Genomic DNA, 10,036 nt, shown 5'->3' with positions numbered 1-10,036 from the left:
TTCACACACTATTTATCTCTGTATATTTTCTTCTTATTCACACTCTTCGAGAACTTTCACTTTCTCTCTCAGCGTAGATCACACAATCTTAGCTATGGCTACTGCTACTCTCTCTCCCGTTGATACCGATAAGCTCTCCAACCTCAAATCTGCTGTCGCCAGCCTTAACCAAATCAGGTACTTAATTCTCCATTTTTCTTCTCAAATTTTCCATTTCTGTGCTGTTGTTACATTGTTTTTAATAGTTTTGTTGCTTCATTTTGTTCTGGATCCAGATGCTGATGATATTTTGATTTTTTTTGGCAGTGAAAATGAGAAATCTGGATTTATTAACCTTGTCGGTCGCTATCTAAGGTACAGTTGGAGTTATTATTACTCTGATTTACTAATTAAGAATAGTGATTAGAATTGTTATTTTATTAGATTTTTTGATGTGATTAAATGCTGAATATTTACGCGATTTCTAATTGTTGTGTATCAGTTGATGATTTGTAGTGTATGTTTTTTTTGTACTCAGTGGAAAATTTGCATAAATTTACATGAATTGGTAATTTAGAATAAGTGATGAGAACTGTTATTTATCACATTGATGTTTTGAAATCTTAATATTTACGCTATTTGTGATTGTTGTGGATCAGTTGATGCTTTGAAGTGTACATTTTTTCTTCTAAATTACATAAATTTCTGAGCTTTGCACAGATCAAGTTAGTTTACTGCTTGCAATCGAATCAGTTGGCATTTCTGATTTTATTTTTGCTTATGACTGTTGATCTGTCATGGCATTTCAAAAGTGATTAGAATTGTAATTTATCAGTTTCTTGATGTGCCTTTAATGTTGAATATTTACGTAATTTGTGATTGTTCTGGATCAGTTGATGCTTTGTGGCATAGAACGATTTTTTCTTCTCCTTGGAGCATTTGCATCAATTTTCGAGCTTTTGCAGATCAAGTTAGTTTGTAGTTTTCAAAACGTGAATCACTGTGCATTTCTGATTTTCTTATGTTTTATTTTTGCTATTGACTGTTGATCTGTTGTGGAATTTCGGAATCGCAGTGGAGAAGCGCAGCACGTTGAATGGAGTAAGATCCAGACGCCAACTGACGAGATAGTGGTGCCTTATGACAATTTAGCACCTCTTTCTGAAGGTATTTGTATTTTTTCTAAAATTTATCTTTTTGTCATCTATCGTGTCATTATAAGCAAGTATGAGCATGGTGCATGGATTGTTTCAGATTAGATCCATTTGAATGTTTTTTGGCGAGGTGCTTGACTATCTTGATCAATGCAGATCCTGCGGAGACCAAGAAGCTTTTGGACAAACTTGTTGTCCTGAAGCTCAATGGAGGCTTGGGCACAACCATGGGATGCACAGGCCCTAAGTATGTATTTGCTGCTTTTTTCTAGCCAATTTTAGGTCTCAGGTTCAAATATCAGAAGAGGTAATTTTTTTCCATCTACATAAGCCTTGATGGAGAGAGTTACTCGGTGCCTGTGCTGGTGGGAGATAGCAGGTATCCGGTGGAATAGTCGAGTTGCGCGTTAGCTGACCGGAACACCACCGTCACAAAAAGAATGATATTGGGACACAATATATTGCAAACGTGACTTCATTTAGCTTGCTTTTTATTGGTGTTAACCCACCTTTTAACAACCACAATTGTTTGAAAGTGAACACTGTTGGTGGATACAGAGTGCCGTACTCAACCTTCTATGTCTGTTTTCATCTGATGCTGCTTTATAGACAGAGTGCCGTACTCAACCTTCTCTGTCTTTTTTCATCTGATGCTGCTTTATAGACATATCTGTCTGGTTCCCAGAAATTTCTGAATCGTGTGAGCTGGTTGATCATTGATGTTACCACATGATACTCTGCTTTAGTGCATTCATCTGGGGAGACTATAAAGCAATATACTTAAGTGACTATCTATTTTTACTTTTATACTCTGTTTCTTAATGCATGATGTCATCAGATGAGATAGTAATTTAAGTTGTGTTTTTTGGTTGATCGAGGTATCTTCAACCATAAACTTACATGATCTAGTTACCACTAGAATTTGGCGGAGCTGGAATGCTATAAAATATACACACCTACTATACAAATTTGCTGCTTGTGATGCCCTTTTAAGTATTTCTTTAACTATATATAGGGGGGAGGGGAAGGGGAAGAGGAAATCGGGGATGGGATTACAAGATTGGGAATCGAACCCTCACCAACAAGTGAAAATTCTGGTATCCAACCAACTGCACTACTAAGATTCCCCCCTTTTAAGTGTTAAGAACTCAGGTCGCAATAAAAGTAAGATGGTTTGTGACTGCGTGTAATTAGATCTTATTCAATCATTCAGCTCCCCTGTTGGAGGCTCTGATCTATCCTCCTTTGTCATGCTGTGAATAATGTGACTCCATGCAAATGTGTTTCTTCTTTTACCATGTATATCTTTTCAAGTATTTTATACCGCTGGAAGCTAGAGAAAAAAAAATAAAATTTAGGAAGACCTGGCTTTCATTCCATTTTCAGAAATATTAGCTTTCAGAAACTTGCAATTGCATACAGATTTGATGTTCTCCTTGTAAAAGAAATATTGTAGTTTCAATTTTGTCGAGCTCATAGATGCAGGAAATCTGAAGGTTGTGTTTCTTTGATGCAGATCAGTTATTGAAGTTCGTAATGGTTTGACATTCCTCGACTTGATTGTCAAGCAAATTGAGGTACCTGTGTCTTAATGGATCATTTTATCCATTATGATGTTCCACTTTTGCCTGTTCACCAATTAACTCTTGCTCTGTAGGCCCTCAATGCCAAGTATGGATGCACTGTTCCCCTTCTTTTGATGAATTCGTTCAACACCCATGATGATACACTGAAGGTGAAATAATTTGACTTTGATGTCTACTCTTCCATGATTAACTTTTTTCCTGTTTGGCTGATCGCAAGTGCTGACTTCTTGCCGTTTCATTCTCTATGTAGATTGTAGAAAAATATGCAAACTCAAACATTGAGATTCATACGTTCAATCAGGTTAGTGTGAATTAATGTTAAGTATCCACCAGCTTGTATCTGCGCTTGAAAAGTTTTGGATTTGAAAAGATAAATTAATGTTTTCTGTTGAATATGTACAGAGCCAGTACCCTCGCTTGGTTACCGAAGATTTCTCCCCACTTCCATGCAAAGGCAATTCTGGAAAAGATGGATGGTAATTGACAGTTTAAGTTGTGGTTTCCCTGATGATGGCCTTTTAAAATTGAATCTTAATTCACTCTCTGGATCATGTAAATTTTCCCTGTTGGGTTATATAATAATAAAGTTTCATCCTCTCTTCCTTTAATCTGAGATAAGTCAGATATAAATCACTTTATTTAAAAATAGTTAGATCTAAATCAAAATCATTGAAATTATGATTTTCCTCTTTTTCTTGCTAGCAATTGGGGTTTCATTGTTCTGTTGATCTGAATAACCTGTAACTTGTAATGAAAATTTATCTTCATTTAGCTTTGTATGTAATTTCTTGTTTCATTGGTTATATATTCTACTATTTTTTCTGCTTCAAGAATGATAACCGTAATGCAGGTAATTTATGTTATGAGACAAAATTGTTTGGTAAAGCTGGCTGTTTCATTGGTTTAGCTTGCTGAATTGCTTACTCCAATTAATGTTTCCAGTCAAGTAGGCTTTAAGAATTATGATTCCTCGTCCATCTTTTCTAGTCCCTATCTTTTGTAGATATGGCTACATTCACTTAGCTCAAGTACATTGTTCTCCTATACAGGTACCCTCCAGGTCATGGTGATGTTTTCCCTGCTTTGGTGAATAGTGGAAAGCTTGATGCACTACTAGCAAAGGTTTTGGTGCTCATAATTATTGCCTTCTGATTATGGCAGGGATTCTGGCGGCCTTTTTTACATTTACTGTTTGCTTGAAATGTTGCCTATTAATTATTACATCTTTCAATCTTCCACAGGGCAAGGAATATGTCTTTGTTGCGAACTCAGATAACTTGGGTGCCATTGTTGATTTGAGTATCCTTGCTATGAATTTTCATTGTTAATTACGCTACAGTTCTTTTGTATGTATTTAATGACATCTCAATCATGAAAGGTTTTCTCAGAAAAACTGTTCTCAATTGTCATGTAAAGTGCATTGTCTTTTCCTTAATTTTGCATTACAGAAATCCTAAATCATTTGATCCAAAACAAGAACGAGTATTGCATGGAGGTATTGACTTGATATTGTTCTTTTAGAACTGCATCTTCCTAGGTGAAAATAGTATATAGTTTCTGCGATGTTACAGCTTGATGAGTATTGCAGGTTACACCAAAAACTTTAGCTGATGTCAAAGGTGGCACCCTAATCTCATATGAAGGAAAAGTACAGGTAATGCAATTTATCTTTGGTTTTAGATTCTTATCTTTGAAGCTCAGAAGCAATTCCGGTCCATTATCATCTGGAGCACATAGATGTTTCGATAACAACCTACAAATAAGTATAACTACACTACCTAGATCTGGTGTACTTCACTTGAACAGCTAAAGTATGTCTACAGGAGAAGGTCTGGGGTCACGCCTTGTGTCCTAACCCTTCATATTGCTACCTCCCAAGATTGGACATGGCACCATGAAAAGTCAGTAACCGCAAAGTTAAATATAGTTTGGTGATGTCCTTGTATGAGATCTTACTCAAGGCAAAGCGCACGCCAACTCTGAGGCTGGATCTTTCTGTTAGGCACTAATCCTATGCAGAGACGGCTGCAGCGTTGCGGCATTGGGTTCATTGGAGACCAATAGTTTTGATGCAGAACATAAATTTTTAAATGGAAAATACACAAATTGCAACAAATAGTAGATCTGGACCCATTATTTTAACAGTACAATGGTTTAATGCTAAGAATCTTAAGGTTGAACTTAAGAAGGTGAATTTGGTCTTTAGTCTTGGTGATTTCAGCTGTACCCATAAGTACACATCTAATTAAACTAACATAATTTGCTGCCTCCAATCATAAATAATCAGTTATTTCAATCTTCTCCTGTAGCTAATCATAGCTGAGATCTTTTAAAAACAAATCAGTTTGAATTGCATATAGAAAGTCCTTCAGATGTGCTGGCACTCATTGTAATTTTCTCGCTTCCTGAGAGACTCAGGGTAGTTGTGGCACTGCTTGCATGACTTTTGCATCATATCTGTGAGTTATTTTTGCACAAATTGCTTATTAAACTTGTCTTTTGTGTGGTGCTGCAGCTTTTGGAAATAGCACAAGTGCCTGATGAACATGTGAGTTGTATCTTCTGTTTCTTCCTCATTTTTCCTTTTGCTGCTTTATACGTAATAGTTATTAAAAGGCGGAAATGGAAAATGACTTAGGTTTCTAATATATTACTTTTAGTCCACAGTTCTCTAATTGGACTAGAATCTATTATTGAAACGTATATATCCATCTACATCTCCGTTATGTAGCTAGTGTCAAGTTGCAAATGTTCATTTATTCTTCTAGATCAATATTTGGTGGTATTATTCGACAAGATTAGGTTGAGGTTGCATTGCTTTTTCTTCCCCAATTTTAGTTTTATCCTTTTAACACGAAGATGTATGTGATCCTTCTGTAGTTTGATGTTCAACTTTCACTTGCTTGATGCAGGTCAACGAATTCAAGTCAATTGAAAAATTTAAAATTTTCAACACCAACAACTTGTAAGTCGGAATAGTCTTATGGCCTACTCTAAGCTTTATATTGGGCACTTCCTTGTCAATGAAGCATGTGCTGACTGAATCCTTACTGTTGTGCAGGTGGGTGAACCTGAATGCTATTAAAAGACTTGTAGAAGCAGATGCACTCAAGATGGAGATTATTCCCAACCCTAAGGTATCAGTTTCTGCTTGTTTAGCATGTGTCCAAGGTTGCAACGCTTTGTATAAGTGCCTGAGGTAGCCAATATTTGTTGTCAGGAAGTGGACGTTGTCAAGGTTCTTCAACTTGAAACTGCTGCTGGTGCTGCAATTAAGGTATGCAACCTTAACTCCGTACCTTTAAATACCCAAACTCATACCTTAAAGTCTTGATATTTTTTGTATTCTTGGTTTCTCTTTCTTGGTGATATTTTCCCCTATCAAGATTACTCATTACCATTTTATTCAACCAGTTCTTTGACCGGGCTATTGGTGTTAATGTTCCTCGATCTCGTTTCCTTCCGGTGAAAGCAACTTCAGATCTGCTGCTTGTCCAGGTTAATTGCAACCTGGGATTGTGTTGATTTCTGATAATATCCAATCCAATTATCTTAAGTGATATGTAGTGTGCTCATTCATCTTTTGTCTTTGCAGTCTGATCTTTACACCTTGACTGATGAAGGCTATGTCATCCGGAACCCGGCCAGGTCTAATCCATCAAACCCAACTATCGAGTTGGGACCTGAATTCAAGAAGGTTAACATCAACTCCTCAAGTAGATTAGTGCTGTAGAATTATGTGACATTTGGCTGAATGCAGTTACTCTCTTGTCTTCTTTAGGTGGCCAACTTCTTAGGTCGTTTCAAGTCTATTCCCAGCATCATTGAGCTAGATAGCTTAAAGGTGACAGGTGATGTATGGTTTGGATCTGGAGTTACTCTGAAGGTAATTAACAAAATGTTGAAGACATATCAACGATATTATCCTATTTTTGTTTGTGTTGTTTCAGAATCTAGTAGTGTCTTACATCTTCTGACTTTCCAGGGGAAAGTAACTGTTGCTGCCAAATCCGGAGTGAAGCTAGAAATTCCAGATGGTGCTGTGATTGCAAACAAGGTAATACAGTTGATCTAAACTCCTAATGGAACTGCCAGATTTAGATTTAACTCAGTTTTTTGATGCTGTTACATCAATTTCCAGGATATCAATGGACCTGAAGATATATAGAGGAGCTACTGGTGCTAAATAGATTTAGCGAGTCTGCAGCAAGTACATTTTGTTTGTACTGAATGTAATTTTGCCTCTAAATTTAAATAAGTGAACAGTTTTGGTTGTTTGCTACAGAAATCTTCATTGTATACTTTATGGAACTCGATATAGTTTGTTTCTTCATATTTCTGTAGCCATATTTCTTCTAATGTCCGTACTGACTTTTTGCTTAAAAAAATATATGATAAATCTCAAATCTCCTATATGTTTAAAGTAACATCAACAGATGTTTCCGTTATATGATTTTCTTGGATCTTTTTATTCTATTCAAATTGTAAGTGGCTTTTGTTGGATTTTTCTTTATTCTATTCCAATTGTAAGTGGGTTGAGAGATAATTTTCGTCTCAAAACTTGTCGACTGGGTAAAATGGTTGGGTTTCAATGCATAACCTGCATACGCCTATTTGTGTAATTATTGGGGGCTAATATTAGATGAGAATTGAGCGTACAAAATTCAACAGTCTAGGTTCACACATCACACAGAATAGCTAAAGCAAACCATAGCATAGCCACTGCAATTAATCAGTCAACCTACACTTCAATTAGAGACCAATTGAAATCCAATTATATGAAACTTCTATATCCTTGATAATGTGCTATAAATCAATCAACTAACTACGCTATTGGAGATAAATTGTAATGAACTAATATAAAATTTCCATATCTACCTAACCCTATTCGAGCATATACACTCATTCTAATAGATTCTACAAACAGGGGCGAATGCAACATAGAATTACTGGGACGCGGAACGTAAATTTATGTGTAAAAAATTATTAAAATTGCAATAAATAGTAGATATGAACCCATAACTTTAAATACCGAACCCATAGAACTAAAATTCTACATCCGCGTCTGTCTACAAAACCATCTTTAGTTGCAGGTAACGGAAGAAACTTCAAGAGGATAACTGAAGGTATTGGCATATTGAAAAGTAATTGTTTGTCCAGATGTTAAAGGTCTTCCGTCATTGACAAGACAGTCATTATAACCAAGTCTTCTGAAAATTGCAGGATTTATGAGTCTTGCTGAACTGAACCAGCCACAGCTCAGATGAATGTTGGAGATGCTGCTACAGCTTTCAAAGACGCAGGCGTTCGAGACGATGACTGTGTATGTTGGAATGCCATTTGGAAGTGTCCCTGAGGGACCTTGGTTTACTGTAATGTTGTCTTTTGAACATGATGCTGTCCCTATTCTGTACTCACCAACATGTCTTTCTTGATTAGTACTACTTTCCCCAGCTGGTTCCAATGCATGGTTAACTTGAATCACTGCATTCAGTACCATCAAAAAGATATTAATTAGAACACTTGCTTCAAGATTTTGATCTAATATTGAACATTCATGATATTTAAGAGTAATGGAGTCAATCCCAAAGGAGGAAAAATTCTAAGAAAGTTAACCGAAAGAAGGGCAAGGGTAGCTCGGTGCACAAGGTATCCCGCATTCATGCAAGATCGGGGGAAGGGTCCGAGTAAGGGCCACATTCCCAAGGGTGTGATGCTGTGGCAAAGCCAGAAAATTTCCAAGGGTGTTCAGACTTGAGAGAAGTAAAAAATATTTCTAACAAAGGGAAGAGTCCGGGAAAGGGCCACATTCCCAAGGGTGTGATGCAGTGGCAAAGCCAGAAAATTTCCAAGGGTGTTCAGACTTGAAAGAAGTAAAAAATATTTCTAACAAAGGGTGTTCAATATATGTTATATACATCTAAAATCTGATTTTCTTTTACTTATATACAGTTTAATTTTTCGTTATATTTTGACGATGGGTGGCCAATTGACCACCCTTAGCAAAAGGTGCCTTCGCCCCTGGTGTGATGTAGACAGCCTACTCTAATGCAACCTTTAGTGGCTGCTTTCACGGCTCGAACCCGTAATCTATAGGTCACACGGAAACAACTTTACCGTTGCTCCAAGGTTCTCTTCCAAAACAAGATCCTACTAGAATTCTCCAACTCCACTTTTCTTTTCTATTAAAGAATATCAAAAGCATTTAAAAAAAAAGAAAAAGAAAAGGAGAAGAGAACAATGAAAGGGAGAAGGAAAGAAGAGAGGTGATATATATACCAGAGAATGAAACAAGCAAGAAAACCAGAACGAGAAGGCTGCGTTCACCATTAATGCTCCTCATTGTCATTAAGTTATATTCTTCAAAGTGAAACTTTAAACAAGAAAAAAAAACTTAGGTTGAGGGTACGAAACTCTTAGAGGGGTGGGATTATTTATAGTGTCTATTTAGTCACTTAAAAGGAAATTGCAGGTAAAGCACCATACAAACATTAATTAATAACCTTCGAAAAATGGAAAACAATCTTATATATAGTAGGTCAAAATATATTCATAGTGTAAAGAAATTCTTACTTAAAATTAAGGCAACTGCACGTGATGCTCTCTACAAACATTAATTGGTAACCTTAAAAAAAGGAAAAAAAATATGTCCTATAATAGATCAAAATACATTATAGTGTAAGAAAATTTGTACACTTTCAATGTATATAAGTTAAATCCTAAATATATAGGGTCTTCTGGAAACAACCTCTCTACCCTTCGGGGTAGGGCTAAGGTCTGCGTACATATTACCCTCCCCAGACCCCATTTATGGGATTATACTGGGTCGTTGTTGTTGTTGTTTTGAAGTTTAAGTTGTTTATTGATAACGAAGAGGTTTAATTATTAAATGCTACTCTAGTAGTAGCTAGTTCATGCACGGGCGAGTCATATTCCTGTTAATTAATAATATCATGATGAACACGATTAATTAGTGAAGAAGTTCAATTAATCATCAAGAACTAGTTCAACTTCTGTAAAGTTGCATTGAATTCTTTAACCTTTTGTTCATTTAAAAAATTAATTAATGGTTTTGGCTAATTATTTACAGCTTCAAAGTGTTACAACAACAAACAACAACAATCCATTATAATCTCACTTAGTGGGGTCTGGGGAGGGTAGTATGTACGCAGACCTTACCCCTACCCTGGAGTAGAGAGACTGTTTCCAAATAGACCTCCGGCATCCTTGAACTTCCCACGTTGCTCTTGGGGAGACTCGAACAATCAGGTGCACAAGGTATCCCATGTTTATATAGGGTGCTTAAAAATAACTGCA

The 10,036-nt window shown here is 36.3% G+C and overlaps 2 protein-coding genes across 2 annotated transcripts; one reads left to right on the top strand and one right to left on the bottom strand.

Moving 5' to 3' along the window:
- LOC104220544 (UTP--glucose-1-phosphate uridylyltransferase) lies at positions 1-7,146 on the top strand. Its single transcript, XM_009771430.2, has 21 exons — positions 1-177; positions 307-354; positions 1,055-1,146; positions 1,290-1,380; positions 2,650-2,710; positions 2,791-2,868; positions 2,970-3,020; positions 3,122-3,195; positions 3,769-3,841; positions 3,961-4,018; positions 4,168-4,214; positions 4,308-4,373; positions 5,235-5,267; positions 5,632-5,684; positions 5,781-5,856; positions 5,940-5,996; positions 6,134-6,217; positions 6,315-6,416; positions 6,501-6,605; positions 6,705-6,776; positions 6,861-7,146. The coding sequence occupies exons 1-21, from the start codon at positions 95-97 to the stop codon at positions 6,885-6,887; spliced, it is 1,431 nt and encodes a 476-aa protein (XP_009769732.1). The 5' UTR covers positions 1-94; the 3' UTR covers positions 6,888-7,146.
- Positions 7,147-7,802: 656 nt separating this feature from the next.
- LOC104220547 (TPD1 protein homolog 1-like) lies at positions 7,803-9,062 on the bottom strand. Its single transcript, XM_009771433.2, has 2 exons — positions 8,999-9,062; positions 7,803-8,203 (listed from the first exon to the last, which is right to left on the bottom strand). The coding sequence occupies exons 1-2, from the start codon at positions 9,060-9,062 to the stop codon at positions 7,803-7,805; spliced, it is 465 nt and encodes a 154-aa protein (XP_009769735.2).
- Positions 9,063-10,036: the final 974 nt, after the last annotated feature.

Source organism: Nicotiana sylvestris, chromosome 5 (assembly GCF_000393655.2).
Source record: "Nicotiana sylvestris chromosome 5, ASM39365v2, whole genome shotgun sequence".
NCBI classification, from domain to species: domain Eukaryota; kingdom Viridiplantae; phylum Streptophyta; class Magnoliopsida; order Solanales; family Solanaceae; genus Nicotiana; species Nicotiana sylvestris.
Note: the sequence above shows the minus strand (reverse complement) of the source record. Positions and strands in the feature narration are given on the sequence as shown.